The sequence below is a fragment of the Dioscorea cayenensis genome, chromosome 12, assembly GCF_009730915.1.
Source record: "Dioscorea cayenensis subsp. rotundata cultivar TDr96_F1 chromosome 12, TDr96_F1_v2_PseudoChromosome.rev07_lg8_w22 25.fasta, whole genome shotgun sequence".
NCBI classification, from domain to species: Eukaryota; Viridiplantae; Streptophyta; class Magnoliopsida; order Dioscoreales; family Dioscoreaceae; genus Dioscorea; species Dioscorea cayenensis.
Genome location: NC_052482.1, coordinates 333,943 through 349,593, shown reverse-complemented (window position 1 = coordinate 349,593; position 15,651 = coordinate 333,943). Strand labels below are relative to the sequence as shown.

The 15,651-nt window shown below is 34.5% G+C and overlaps 2 protein-coding genes across 2 annotated transcripts; one reads left to right on the top strand and one right to left on the bottom strand.

The window, feature by feature from the left end:
- Positions 1 to 942: 942 nt before the first annotated feature.
- LOC120273565 (squamosa promoter-binding-like protein 1) lies at positions 943 to 7,490 on the bottom strand. The gene is made up of 10 exons (XM_039280211.1): positions 6,162 to 7,490; positions 4,739 to 4,920; positions 3,743 to 4,452; positions 3,463 to 3,537; positions 3,263 to 3,370; positions 3,055 to 3,172; positions 2,808 to 2,949; positions 2,529 to 2,679; positions 1,792 to 2,397; positions 943 to 1,584 (listed from the first exon to the last, which is right to left on the bottom strand). The coding sequence occupies exons 1-10, from the start codon at positions 6,749 to 6,751 to the stop codon at positions 1,123 to 1,125; spliced, it is 3,144 nt and encodes a 1,047-aa protein (XP_039136145.1). The 5' UTR covers positions 6,752 to 7,490; the 3' UTR covers positions 943 to 1,122.
- A 4,945-nt stretch (positions 7,491 to 12,435) lies between these two features.
- LOC120273751 (pto-interacting protein 1-like) lies at positions 12,436 to 15,588 on the top strand. Its single transcript, XM_039280453.1, has 8 exons — positions 12,436 to 12,571; positions 13,350 to 13,477; positions 13,658 to 13,908; positions 13,993 to 14,119; positions 14,563 to 14,836; positions 14,907 to 15,039; positions 15,128 to 15,214; positions 15,324 to 15,588. The coding sequence occupies exons 2-8, from the start codon at positions 13,396 to 13,398 to the stop codon at positions 15,453 to 15,455; spliced, it is 1,086 nt and encodes a 361-aa protein (XP_039136387.1). The 5' UTR covers positions 12,436 to 12,571; positions 13,350 to 13,395; the 3' UTR covers positions 15,456 to 15,588.
- Positions 15,589 to 15,651: the final 63 nt, after the last annotated feature.

Below are 15,651 nucleotides of genomic sequence, written 5' to 3'. Positions count from 1 at the left end.
AATTATCTTATGGTTAAATTTGCCATTAGTCCCTCAATTTCTTGGAGTCTGTAATAGTTTTAATCTCAAGGTTAATTGGAAATCATTAATTAGAGATTAAGAAATTTGAACAATTGAATGAAGGAAGACATTGATTATTATTAATCAGTGGTAATAAATAGCATACTATTACTTGCTAAGTGGCTTGATTTTTCATCTTCCACGGTGAACATTGTAAATGCTTCTTGAAATTCTCTAGAGTTGTAATAAGTAAATGTTTACTACTGTTTAGTTTAATTTTTAGTTTGGTCTTTTCCAAGGTTGGTAAAAGTAACTTCTTAAGTTGCATGATTTTTTTCTTCTTCCAAGTTGAACATTGTAAATGCTTCTTGCAATTCTCTAGAGTAAATAAATGTAATTATGTAAATGTTTCCTTGAAATTTATAATTGTTTAGTTTGATTTAATTTAATACTCCCAATGTGACAGTTACTTACTTGGCCATCAGCAAGCTGCACACTGATTAGTCTTTTTCTGATGATTTCTGATTCCCAGGCCTGTAAGTTTACTGCTAAAGATGGACATAATTGGATTCATTAAAGTATTATATCCTTTTCGTTCTTTTTTTATCCATCACAGGTCCAGGTGTTAAAATTAAATCAGAAAAAAATAATATAAAAATATAAATTGAAAGTAATTTTAAAGAAATAACTAATTTTTTTTTATAAAATTTTATGAAATAACTAAATTTTTTAGTACTTAAAATTCGTTAAATATGATAAATAAAAAAAAATAAAGAAAGAAAGTACATTATAATTGAAATTACTTACCACAATGAAAAATAAACAAATGATCATACCAGATAAACTTTTACCGACAATCAAATTTACTGCTATCCTTGAGTCCTGTTATCCTTTGATTATATATTGAATCAAATAAATACCCAAATAAACAGATGCAAGAACTGAAAGGGAAAAAAAAACAGCTTCGTTTTAATTTTATAGAAATTGTAATTATTATCATACAGTGTCATACAGATCAGAGGGTCTTTGATCACAAATTCTACAAGAAAACTCAAACAATATACACTAATAACTACTCAATTTTATCAGAGCATAAGCCCATGGTTGATGGCAAAAGAACTCTCATATTGAACCATAACCCAAAGACTCCCACCTGAATGGATGGTTAAGATAAAGAACTAAGGGAGGGCTCTTAAGGAGCAAGCCGACGCACACGCAAACAGCTGCAATACCCACCATCGAGAGCATCACTGGCCGGTAAAGTAGTGATCGACCTACAGGGCTGCGGTAAATCACTTGCTGAGCACAGAGCTTGCAGGCAGGTCGAATAATATGTTCCATTTTCCTCATATCAATCTGAAAGCCACTTAGTTTACTGGAACAGAGGTTGTCCAATTGCTTTTGAGAGGAATTAGTAGCTAATGAACTGCCAGAAATGTCAAGGACTACACTGCCTTTATCGAACTGCCTGTTGATTTTCTTTTGAACCAACTGGAGATAAGATTCATAACCTCTTGACCGGGCGTAGTCCTCAGGAGAGAAACCAGTGCTGTCACGAGCACTTCTCCAAGCTGTAATCCCCAACTGCATTATGCAAACAGCTGTGAGGGACAACTCATGTACGAGAGTTCATTCTCGTCTACTAATATACACTTAGGGAAACATAAACACAAGATCCATGCACGAAGAAAGATGGCGCAAATGGACATCAAGTGGCTTCTGGTTTTATGTTTAACAAAAATATCTGTAAAAATATGCCATCATAATTCAAACTGCAGAAAGAGTAAATACCTGTCCAGGATCATTAGTCAAGGAGTCCAAAATGTTCTCAGCACCACTGTTTGAAGCAGCAATATGAAGAGGAGTAATATTCAAGGGGCCTGGCATATCAGGTCGAAACAGATAGTTGCCATCACTTGTCCCTTTCAAAGCCGAAGTTGGTGCATATCTCAACAGGACTTCCACTATTGACTTGCACTTCTTCCTAACAGCACTGTGAAGCAGATCTGATGATGAGAGAACACTACTAGGAGAAATGTTCCCTAAATCAACAATTCCTTGAAATAAGAGATCCAGCAGTTTCTTGACCACAGCAGACCATTCCCGATCAACAGCGAAGGACATAAGCCACCAAAATCGAGTCAAAGGAAAGGTGTTCGGGCAAGAACCTACTTCTTTAACTCTAGACATTAATTGGCTTCTTCGGAGAAACCAACCCATCTCATGCAAAAACTCCATAGCCAGATTTCTTGCATTCATTACATCGATTTGCTCCTGAAGATGGACATCATTTGAGTCAACATCAATGGCCCCCTCCAGCATTCGAATCTCAGAACAAACATCTTCTTCTGCAACTAAAAATGGAAAGAAGATGCTGCTAAGACCATGATCTTCAACCTGCAAACCAAACTCATAAATTATTCCGTGAAAAACAATAGGTGGCAGGAAAAATTTGAGGTTGTAAGACAAAGATAGAGATTGAGGACACAATAATGGAAGATTTATTTGAAGAGGACAATATGTGACACCTCTATGAATCCTCTCCCCGATGTATTGGGAAGTGAACATGAGAAACTGAGGCACTGGGAACCTCCACACTCCCTGCCATCATTTCTTCCTTCAACCAAAGCTTGCAATGTCTCCTGAACCAAATACTTCCCCTCAAATGCACAAAGTATCCTGCAAAACATATGAAAACAGATTCCATGACAAGGTAAGATTTTGTTTGTCTGTTCGTTCGCGAAGAATGCAGATATCATCATGGCAAAAGGTCAGTGCAAAAAAGGTGTAGTACCGATAATGCATACCTAACAGTTGATTGAGTCATACCAAATCCTTTCACTTTGAAGTTTACCCTCGAGGCAGTAGGAACCGCAATAGGACTGATGCATAAAACGTCCAAGTATCTAGGACTCTTGAGAAGTAAAGGTGTGTTAAGCACAACCCGACCTGCAGTACCAAATGATAAGAAAATTAAAAAACTAGATATTTTGTTATTTATAAATTATAAAGAACTGACACCCATAAAAAAAACAACTTAAAGTTTAAACTAACCATTGTAAAGAAATGCAATTTGATGCTGCACCCTAGCATATATCCATCCTGATCTCCAGAAGTCACCATCAGATATTTGCAGAAGCTTATGAAGGCCAGAGCTCAGGTCTTGATAAAGCTGTACATACAGCAAGTGGACTAATCATCAGACTTGTATTATAAGTATGTAACACATGCGAAAGGCATATCAATGCAATGCGAACCACACCTCCTTCCATTCCGACTCAGGTAAGCGAAGATAAATAGTTAAGATAATACAACCAGGTCTGATGTAGCTCTCCATCTCCGTAGGACTGTGGGATAACCAATTAAAGACCTGCATATTCAAGTGTGTTATACCATATAAACACAGTAACAATGTAAAGGAACTGAATTGATGAAAATTAAAAAGCTTTGAACATAAATTACCTGTGTTCTCAAATCAATAGGGAAGTCCCTGGGGTCTTTACCAAATAGCTTGAAAATAATTCTATCAGTCCTACTCTGAAACACAAGGTACAAAGAATCAGAGAACTACAATTACCAGTGAAAATGGCAACTCCATTCTTACATTTAAAAGCTTATGCTGGGAAGGAAGACTTAGTAAAAAAATTGGTGATGTTTACAGAAGGCAGATAAATACATTTTGGATGTTATGATGATTAAAGCAGGTCAAAGATTGTATGTGTCCACAATATAAGGAAGTTACCTGAGCATCTCCATTGGAACTAGACAGTGATTGAGTAGATGTCGGCTCAGAATTACCACTTGTCTGTGGGGGACTTGAATGATGAGAATCTGGCATCATCCACGACATACAAGTAGGAGACCCAGCCTCCATAGTTGCAGGCATTGCCAACTGCTCACATCTCCTGATGCATTCTTCCGTATCATCATATGTGTCATTCAAATCAAAATCCTTTAACTGCATTTTCTTTGATACAGATCCTGCAGGTACCATTTCCGGGAGTAAGCTTAACATTGTTGCTGCTGCTGCTGCTGGTTTAGCAGACACTGCATCTTTTCCGGGCACTAAGACTGTAGATGTTTTTGAACTAACGGGTGGCCTGGCCTCCACAAAAGCTTCTTCCCTAACATTTCTGTTCACAGGCATCTCCACTGTAGCCGCAGGAACAGATAAAGACTGATCAGCAGGTGGCATAGTAAGGTTTTGAGTTCCGTTCATATAAGTCACAGTTGAAGGACCACATAAGGGCCCGGAGGATTTTTGTACAGCAGTGCCATTTGAAAGCAAAGCTTCTGATGCTGTTGCCGTACCACTTCCAGTTTTACGTGTATCTTCATTTGCCCGGAGAAGTCCGGAGAGGTTTTGTGAATCAAGTGAACCAGCAAGGCTCGCAAGGTTCCTCAAGAGATGGGAAAGAAGGTCCTGATCTTTTGACTTGTCAGAATCATCAGCTGCAGTATTAGTAAGATCATGTCAGTAGGCAAATCATCATAAGATCTCTTAATAAGCAAATGTCTTCACAAAATTAAAATATGGACAAGCAATCTTTGAAAAAAGTAACAAAAACAAGTAAATGAAGGACAGGAACACCTATATTGCACATTGTATTTATTAATCAAGCTCTCGGTTGGCGTCAATTCATGAAAAAACTTTAATAGATGACAAAACATAACCAAAATTACTACTTTTCAGATATCTTATCATATTCTGCAACAAGATATAGTCATAAAAATTTACTGTGCAAATTGGTGAGGATTCTTAGTAGGCTTATCAGGAGATAGCTGCTAGCCCGTTCATCAGTCAAACCATTCCCACTGACAGCGGCATCAGGATGTGTTTTCCTCCTCCGCCTGTTGTGTCCTGCCAAACGTCGACGACAGCTTCTTTTACCATCATCAAACTCTTGGAGAAGATGAAACCTGGAATAATTTTGTACAGATAATTACCAACAGTACTCGTTTATGTAAAAATGCACCAAAGAATAGAAAAAAGGTATTTTTCAAACCCAGAAAAAGAAAAATTATGAAGCTGTCACAAAAACCCATCCACGTTTAAACACGAACATTTCACAAATTCAGCAAAACTGCATTATCCTTCCAAAACAATATCCATTCAGATCACACTTGTTCACCTCAAACGCTTGTTTGGGAAGAAGGTTTTACTTTATATCAACTCATTACTTTGTATCAAACCATGCTGCAATTCACAAATAATTTGCTACAATTGATAGTTTCCTTTTTTAGTAAAATATATCTGAGAGCAAGCTACTGAAAATTTTAAAAATTATGAATATTGTGCAGACACAGGAGATCTAGGCATTGCCATAAACAAATTCAAATAGTGTTTCTTGAATGGAGTGAGAAAGCACAAAAGTACAGATATTGCAGATCAAACAGCAAAGTTGTAATAAGAGTTTAAAATGCCTGTTTCTTATTGGCATCTCTCTCTCACTCTCAACAATAATGGAAATATACGGCATATGCTGATCAAGAAAAATCACCAAAACCTACCTGCTATACCTACATGAACAAACACTTTTTCATTATTTATGGTGTCCATAGAGTATCAACTGCTTTTGATTCATCTTCTGGTTTTGTAGCATATTGATTGGAAAGTAAAGCAAAGGCGATCATCTCTGGATGTAAAAGAACAGATGAAGAAGTTTAATAATTACAAGACCAAAGACATTGGTTGCGCTGATGCAAAGTGAATGTTATCATGCTGACCTTGAAAAATATGCCTCTTGATTAGATTTATGAAACAACAAAGCTACACTGCAAGATTGTTCATACTGCTGCTTTAAGATCTAGATTCACACTTCAAAATGCTATGCAGCAAGAACTACCAAAGCAATGCAATATAAAAACAAAATTCTATAGCCTGGTGCCAAAGATTAAGGGGTTTTTGGGTAATAAAAAAGTATATTTTTCTTTTGCCGAAGTCAAATATGAACGCTTCTTCTTTCTTCATTATCCTTATTATCATTTCAATGATTTCAAACCAAAAATTGAAAGAAAAATGAATTGAGTGCCATGCACATGTCGTTGATTACAAGCAACAAAATCACAGCAGATTCATAAATCAAGCAAAGATATGCAACAATCCCAAAAAAATTGTCTGAGTCTTAAACTTCCAGAATGCCAAGTTGACACATACTAACCTACTACATTGCTGACAGAAACGCTGCACAGCATTAGCAACCACAGCGCTGCTCGCCTTGGCATGCATCTCACACACCTTGTGACGTCTATGATAGTCCTTGGCATCAATCAGGTCAGCAGCACAACCCTCCACTTGGCATGCAGAGCGATTTGCACTAGCACCCTGCAGCTTGCTCCTCTTCCCGTTCTTTCCATCCCAATTAGCCAGGTCTGCTTCCACCACAGGATAATCATGTCCCCCTAGCTTCAATGAAAAAGATCCAACTTCATCATTAGGTTCATCATCTCCAACAACTGCAGCCCTCCGCCGCTTCTCCAATGTGCCTTTCCCTTTCCCAACAATTGCAAGTTCAGTTCCCTCCGAGCAAGAAGATGAGTTATTTGACAACCCTCTGGCTGCTAAAACATGCGGCAATTGTTTGCTCCTACAATCAGAAGGGCTAGCATTCAGTGGGATCGCCCGAAAGCGATCCCCATCCCAGTTCCAGTCATTCAAATCCCACTCCAGGCTCTTTCCTCCACGCCCATTCACCTCTGAAGGTCCCACGCCATAAAGCTGATGGCTTTCACCACCAAGTCGAGCCTCCATGTCTGTAACAGACCTTCAAAGCCACCAAACACCAACAAAAACACTCAGGGTTCCAGGAATCCTAATCAGCCTCACTGCGCCCCCAGAAATCCAAAAACATCACACCAACACAACCATGGATCCACACAAATGAAACCCACATAGCCTAATCAAAACCCTTTACAAAGTCCCCAGCAAGATGCTAAAACTCCTGGAATCAAATCAATGCAAAAATAGAAAACCATATCCAGCAAATCAAGCAACCAATAGAAACCACTCCAGCAGCTCAAGTTCTCTAAAAAGCCTTTACATTTCAATCCCAACAAAACTAGAACTCACCTAAAATTCCCATATTGAAGACCAACTCACACCCCCAAACTCCCCCAAAAACTCTCCCCAAATCACCCTGAACTCTAGTCCACCCTCCTTCAACCCCACCAAATTCCCAACAAAAACAAATTAAAAAAACCCAAACCAACTCCAAACCCCACAAATATAAACCAAAAGATCAATAACCCGTAACCCTAGATTCCCAAAACCAGAGATCACCTAAACTCACTCAAAAAATCCAACAAAAACGCCAAATTTCCTCAGTAATTCGAGCAAGAGTTACAAGAAAACTCCCCTGAAGATTAAATCCAGCTCCAAAACCACAAAACCCTATGCCCGATCGAGAGATCCCCTAGCCCTCACCAAGCGATGAGAGATTCCATGGCGCGCCGACAAAGTGCCAAGAGAGTTCCCACGACTAAATAACGCTAATTAACAAAAATTATAAATTATAGGAAAAACAAGAAAAGGCGGGGCGATCCGGCGATATGAAGATAAAAAAGCGGAAAAGAGACCTCATTCGCTGTCCATTTCAAACAGCAAACACCAAACTCCACCAACCATAACCATCCACGTCATCACTATTTTCAATCTTAACGGTTAAGATCCACGAAAACGATCACACGCTGTGCGTATTCACACAGCAGATCCGTAACTGAAACGTGCGGTGCCCCACGAGACAAATGCTTTTATGACGTCATATATATTTCGGACTGAAACCTTTCGGTGTTGATGACGTGGTGAAGTTTTTGGAGGTTTTTATTGGTGGGTAACTTTTATGGGTGAGGTTAGAGAGTGCGTGTTTTTTAAGCAAAATAGTACGCTAATTAGTAATTAATTAATTGATTAATTAAGTGTACCCAGACTCACCCGTTTTCGTGTCTCCAGTCTCCGCACTTAAGACCTTGATCTGCTGTCGGGTTCATCACAGGCTTTGGAAATGAAAGCTTACGTGTCTTGTTTTTATTGGTTTGATAGTGACCTTGCTGTTTGTGATGTGATAGCTTCGTGGTAATGCTCATCTTCTTTGGCACGTTCTTCGTACGGACAGGATCAGCTGTTTCCCTGCAAACAGCGTGTTGTTGATCTTATTTTAGAATTTTTTAAAAAAAAAATTATTAATAAATTTTATCAATTTAATCAAGTTTTTCTCATTAAAAAAAAATTATTTTCATGTGAGTTAAGTAGTTGTTTGATGCTAATTGCCAAAGAACTTTTCGCGCACCTACATTTTGTTCCCTTTGACCGGTTCTTTTAGCTTGAGTGAAATATTAATTTGATTTTCTCCTTCTTCAAAAAATAAAAACATATGTAGTTGCGCGTGACTACACATCTTATCTAGTTCGGAGTAATTCTTAAAAAAATAATGTTTAATTTCAACTGATTTAAAATTAATATTATTTATTTTAATTATCAACATCATATCCATATAAGACTATAAATATTAATATATATATATATGTATATAATCGTCTAGAGTTGTTCTTAAATTTCAAATCTAAAGATATTCACAGTCATTATTGAATTAGCATCTAAGTATTATAATCTGTTCATGAACAATGTCAATTAGTACTGGACAGTGTTAAAATAATATCATATAATATTTATAAATAGTAATTATATATAGTATGGTTATGAATAATAACTGTTAAATTATCATCCAACTGCTGTAAATAAATATCATTAGTTAACAACACATTTGCGTACATACGAACATACATATTAATGGATTTATGAAAAATTATATGCCACAACTGTTCATGAACAGTACCAGATATTATAAAAAAATTGGGTAGTGTTGATGCTTTGTTAATGATAATAATTGATTAATGTATGATGAGCAGACACGGTTTTACCAAACATTTTTCTCGTTTTGAAAGATTCAGTGCCTCGTGTTTCAAACTCAAATTAAGTTTTCATTTTACATTTGGTCTGAAAATTTGATGGTCAATGACGTCATTTTCATCCCTTGTTTTCTTGGTCATGGTCTTACTCCTTCCCAACGGCACTCATTAAATACGTAATAATATAATATAATAAAACGGAAAAAATACACAAAAAAAAAACTATTAAATAATTATTTTAAAAATCATGTAATAATGTAATCATAATTTAAATATAAATATTAAAAAAAATTATTACTGATGCTTGACATGTAAAATATGTGGTTAAGAAAATATAACTGTGTTTGATGAGCTTACATTTTTCAAAAACATACTAAAATTTGTTTTGTTATCAATATTTACTAAATTATTTTTAAAAAATGATAAACAATATTTCATTAACTCTTTTAAATTTAAATTCACATAAAATTATTAAATTATCTTTAATTTTGCTCATTAAAGATTTTTTTTGGTATTATAAAAATTGAATGATAATAATAAAAGAAATAAAAATTTGGACCATAAATTATGAAAAAAAAAAATAGAGGATTTGACGAAAATTTCTAAACTTAAAGGAACTAAGACTAAATTTTATTATTATTATTATTTCTTTGAAAAAAACAACTACTTGTTTGATCTATGTACATTTAATTAATTCACTGAACCGTAAATGGAAGAAGCCCAACCCTCCCCATTTTCCAATGTACTATCCACCTAATTTTTGTTGAAAATTTTAATGTGAATAAAATATATTAATAGAGTTATGAGGGAACTAGCTCACAAATGCTAAAAAGAAATACAGTAATTAAAACAAAAAAAAATATGGTAAAATATACGAATGAATGGTTATATTGAAACAAGTCAATTATAAATTCATTTTCTGATCTCCTCAATATGTTGGTGATATATTAAAGATGTGGGTCAGAATCTCACTTTGTATAAAATAAGATATTTTTATATCTAAACATTAGAATATATATATATATATATATATATGATTAATTTAAGGACGTCCACAATAGCCGTCAGATACTAAAAATATCATAAATAGTATCAACGCGTTCTATAGTATATCACAGTATTTGTGAATAGTTAAAATATATAATATTTATATAACCAAACACCCGTTGAATGGCGATCCAACGGCCGCAATTAAATGTCTATAGAAAACAATAATATAAGGATGCATCTAGATTATATATATATATATATATATATATATATATATATATATATATTTTTGTGTGATTTCCTTCATTTATATTTAAATCAGACATGAAGTACAAAGACTAATAAAAAAAATATGTAAAAACCAAGAATTTAGTTTTATAAACTACTCTCTTCAAAACAACCACATATATCACAGTAGAACTCAGCCATACACACAATTCTAGTTAATTTTCAACAAAAAGAAAATTATCATGGTTAATTTATTGTATATATATATATATGAGATAAATTAATGGATATTATTATTGTCAATAATTAATTATCATAAAGAAATTGTAGTTAGAAAAGCTAAATATTTGGGGTATTAAAATTCATAATATATTAAAAAATATAATATGTGGAATATTTTAGCATTTGGCATCATCAATAGCTTTGCAAGTTGGAACAAGTTACACTGTTCTTATCCAATGCCTTCTCTGACTTGCACTCCTTCCTTATTAATGTATATATATATATATATATATATATATATATATATTATAAAAATAAAAAATGGGAAGTTGTTGCTGTTTTGCTCTTTTCAATGGAAATATACAATATTTATATAACCAAACACCAGTTGAATGACGATCCAATAGCCGTAATTAAATGTCTATGGAGAACAATAATATAAGGATATATCTAGATTATATATATATATTTGTGTGATTTTCTTCATTTATATTTAGATCAGACATGAAGTACAGAGACTAATAAAAAGAATATGTAAAAACCAAAAATTTAGTTTTATAAACTACCCTCTTCAAAACAACCACATATATCACGGTAGACCATACTTTCTACACAATTCTAGTTAATTTTCAACAAAAATAAAATTATTATGGTTAATTTGTTGTGTATATATATATATGAGATGAATTAATGGATATTATTATTGTCAATAATTAATTATCATAAAGAAATTGTAGTTAGAAAAGCTAAATATTTGGGATATTAAAATTCATAATATATTAAAAAATATAATATTTGGAATATTTTAGCATTTGGCATCATCAATAGCTTTGCAAGTTGGAACAAGTTACACTGTTCTTATCCAATGCCTTCTCTGACTTGCACTCCTTCCTTATTAATGTATATATATATATATATATTATAAAAATAAAAATTGAGAAGTTGTTGCTGTTTTTGCTCTTTTCAATGGAAATTGAACTCAAAACCAATTCAATATTTATTTATTTATTTATTTATTTTGTACTGCTGTTTTTTTCTTGTTTATCTTGTATTCTTATGTTCTCTTTGCTGTATGAACTCTTTGTATTTTCCCTTTATACCAATAAATTCAGCTCTTTGAGCTCTTTCTAAAAACCAATTCAATATTAAAAAAATAAATAAATAAAAAAAGTAAAAAGATTCATAGGTGACAATGACTTCTCACTGGCATAGTCCTGAAATTTAATGATCAATGTGACAACATTTAATTAATTTTCCAATATATATAAATGTGATTTTTCCTTATGCTATTATATTGCATATTAATCTCTTGAATACATATAAACAAAATCCCAAGTAAAAATTTGGAATTTTTAGGTAGGCGTGGTGAATATTTTAATTAAAAATATATTAATATAGTAAAAGATCTTTGGTCTAGTGATATTGATCTTATCTAAATATAATTTAGTTTGGTCACCGTATAAGATTAAGTTTACAAAATTTTGAGTTTAAAAAGATATATGATAGACTGATTGGTATTGTTCTTATGTGTCCCTAACACTATATGTATTTATCGTATTTGTTTTAAAAATTACTAAGTTAACATTATGTGTTTATTGCATTTGTTTTTTTTTTAAATTAATTAATTAATTATATATATATATATATATATAAAGTAAACAAAAAAAAGTAAAGACTAAGTCTTCTAAAAAAAAGTCTTAAAAACTTCTTAATTTCAACGTCAATGACGGCCTAAGTCACAACCAAATCTCTCTCTTAAAACTTAAAACTAATCAACATATCGGATTCAATTCAGTTGCTCCTCATAGATCCGCTTAGAGTAACAAACAAATCAATTAATAAAAAGTAACAAAAATAACTATTTTTTTTTATCAGATATATTATCTGTTAATCACCTGAAATTGATTCTCTATCCAATGGAATATTTAAATTATTTTTATTTATAAAAGTTTCCAATTTTGGGGGAAAAAAAAAACGGAAATAGTTATCGGATCTAGAATGCAGGATCCGAACCCGAAATTTTGGATGGTTAAGTAGCGGTGGTAACCTTACCATGCGGTGACGAGAGTAGAGAATTTAGTAAAAGAGGGCGTCTTAACCTACGCTTTCATTGCTATCGTGCGCTTTTTAGCCGGCTTTTTAGTTTCTCTCTCTTTCCTCTCGCGCTTTCTCTCTCTCTCTCTTTCTTCGTCTCCGGTTCGCTCTGAGCTCGTCGGCGACATCAAAGGTGAGATCTTTTGTTCGTTTCTGATGTTTCTAGTCGTTCCCCAAATGGTCTGTTGATCTCTTGCTCTGTGAACCAATCTCGAAAAGTCCTTCGTTTTGGTACTGTTTCATTTTGTACTGCAAACGAATCACGGGTTTAAAGTTGTTAGGTTTTTGGGGTTTGATTTCGTATTTTATTTTATCTCTTTTTTTGAGATTTTTTGTTTCTTAAAGTTGATGTCTTGGGACTATGGAGTGTGAAGGGGTTGAATTTGGTTGGGAGACTGAAACATTTCGAGTTTATATCTTGTAATGAAGCGAAGCTTTGAATTCTCTATCTTTTTCCTTTTTTTTTAAAAAAAAATTTGATTTTGTGTGATATTTTGGAATGCTTTGGATGTGTAAAGCTAAGATTTTGGATATTTATTGCATGGAAAATTGGCAAAAACTATATTCTATTGATGGAAAAGTTTCTTATGATGCTTCAAATGAAGACTGCGGATCAATCTATATTTCTGTCTTTTAAAATTTATTTAGATTATTCTGATGAGATTTTTTTGTTGCATGGGTTGCTTGAACAATATAAAGTTCATGTGTTTGATTGAAAATATGAAGAGTATGCCTATTATTGAAAAAAAAGTAGAGGAAGAACAATGTAGATATCTTCTTAACTCAATTAATTTCCTTGCTAATGACTCTGGCTAGTTTCTTTCTATAATTCTATGCAATCTGTGAAGTGGTGCCATTAAACTGTTTTTTTACTTTCTGTGACATGTCATTGTTTCTTTTTGTGGGAGTAGTTAGTTGGTGAAGCTCACAGTAGGAGTTCATTGAGGAAAAAGGATCATGGGTTGCTTTGGTTGCTGTGATGAAGATGATTTCCAGCAAGCATCCAATTATGGAGCTCCATATAAAAACCATGCAGCCGGTAACGAAATCTACAGCAACGACTGTTAATGCATTCTTTACTTCTCAGGCCAATTTTTATGGAGTATTTATGCTGAAATTTTAATTTGTACTCAGATAACTGATTACTTGATATTTTCTATTTCTCGTATTTATTTATAGTTTTCAGTTTGGTATCCCTCATGTTAAAGTTGATATGCAGGTAATGATGGTTCTTATCGAGCCACTGATTCCGCCCCTAGGGGTGCTCAGGCTGTAAAAGTTCAGCCTATTGCTGTTCCTGCCGTTACTGCAGATGAACTCAAGGAGATTACCGAGAATTATTCAAATAAGACTTTGATTGGTGAGGGTTCATATGGTAAAGTATATCATGGTGTTCTTAGAATTGGAAGAGCAGCAGCTATAAAAAATTTAGATGCCAGCAAGCAGCCAGACCAAGAATTTCTGGCACAGGTTTTGTTTTTTTATTTTCAAATCTTTGTGATCAATGTGCTTTTAAGTTGAATTTTCCCTTTCCCTGATAGATAGCTTCATTAGGTGTCTATGGTCTCGAGGTTGAAACATGAGAATGTTGTCGAGCTTCTCGGATATTGTGTTGATGGAAACCTTCGCGTCCTAGCTTATGAGTATGCAACTATGGGATCCCTTCATGATATTCTTCATGGTAAGCACGCTGTTCTTCACCTTGAATGATATTCTGTCAAATCATTGTTGCTGCTGTTTTGTATTCGATGCAAACGCCTCATCCACTAAACCGATGCTCTATGGAACGTCTTTAGATTACTACCCATAACCTTTGTTGTCTGGATTCGCCATTCGTGTTCCTATCACCATGATTTAGATGATCAACCTTTTCTATGTTCACTTTATTCTGTTGGTGCTGACTGCTGTTTGGTGGTGAAATATTGTAGTTTGTGCATGTTGAGTGTGCCATAATTTTTTTCTTTTTCTGGTAGAACAAACAAACCGAATTATGCTTATCCTTGCCTTTTATGACATCAGTAATTTGTATCCATTTTATATAGCAAACAGATCCATGCTGGCTACAATAATTTCTAAAACCGACTTAATTTACAAATCGATGTAACGTATTCAGCATTACTACAGGGCGAAAAGGAGTTAAAGGAGCTGAACCAGGTCCAGTTCTTTCATGGGCACAGAGAGTGAAAATTGCCGTAGGGGCTGCAAAAGGTCTTGAATACTTACATGAGAAAGCACAACCTCGGGTCATTCACCGTGACATCAAGTCCAGCAATGTTCTTCTCTTTGATGATGATGTCGCAAAGCTTGCGGACTTCGATTTGTCAAATCAAGCTCCCGATGCCACTGCTCGTCTTCACTCTACTCGAGTTCTTGGGACTTTTGGTTATCACGCGCCAGAGTAAGTTCCTTCTACACTCTCGAGATCTCATATTTGCAGTAGCTTGAAATTGCATCATTTGCATCGGCAGGTATGCAATGACCGGGCAGCTTAGTACCAAGAGTGATGTTTATAGCCTTGGTGTTGTTCTTCTGGAGCTTTTGACCGGCCGTAAACCTGTCGATCATACATTACCACGCGGCCAGCAGAGTCTGGTGACATGGGTAATCCCCTTTCCTCGTCTCTTTGTTGAGTCTTAGATATTGTCTTCTGTAAAGCCAGAATTAATAGACACACATGTAACATGCGCAGGCAACACCGAGACTGAGCGAAGACAAAGTAAGGCAATGTGTTGATGCTCGGCTAAATGGCAATTTTCCTCCTAAGTCAGTTGGTAAGGTAAATACGAGCTTACTATGACAGACGAGTAAACTTTCAATAATTTTTACTGTGTATGATGAATTGGCTTGTCTTTATATCCAATTTTCACCATCTTTCGCTTGGCCAGTTCGCTGCGGTTGCTGCTCTGTGCTTGCAGTACGAAGCTGATTTCCGGCCAAATATGAGCATCGTAGTGAAAGCTCTGCAGCCGCTTTTGAACGCTCGATCTGGTCATCCTGGAGAAGGCCAAGCATACTGAAAATTTTATCTCTGTTCTTCCCATTTGCAGCAAGAATACACTATGGATTTGTCTGCTGGCAAATGCTTGTAAATTTTGTATCCAGGTCTTCCAAACACTAATAATATTTCAATGTTGTCAGTCTTTGAATTCATTGGATTTATTATGAAATAATGTGCTTAGATTTCACCAAAAATCTAACATCAGTCTGATTGGA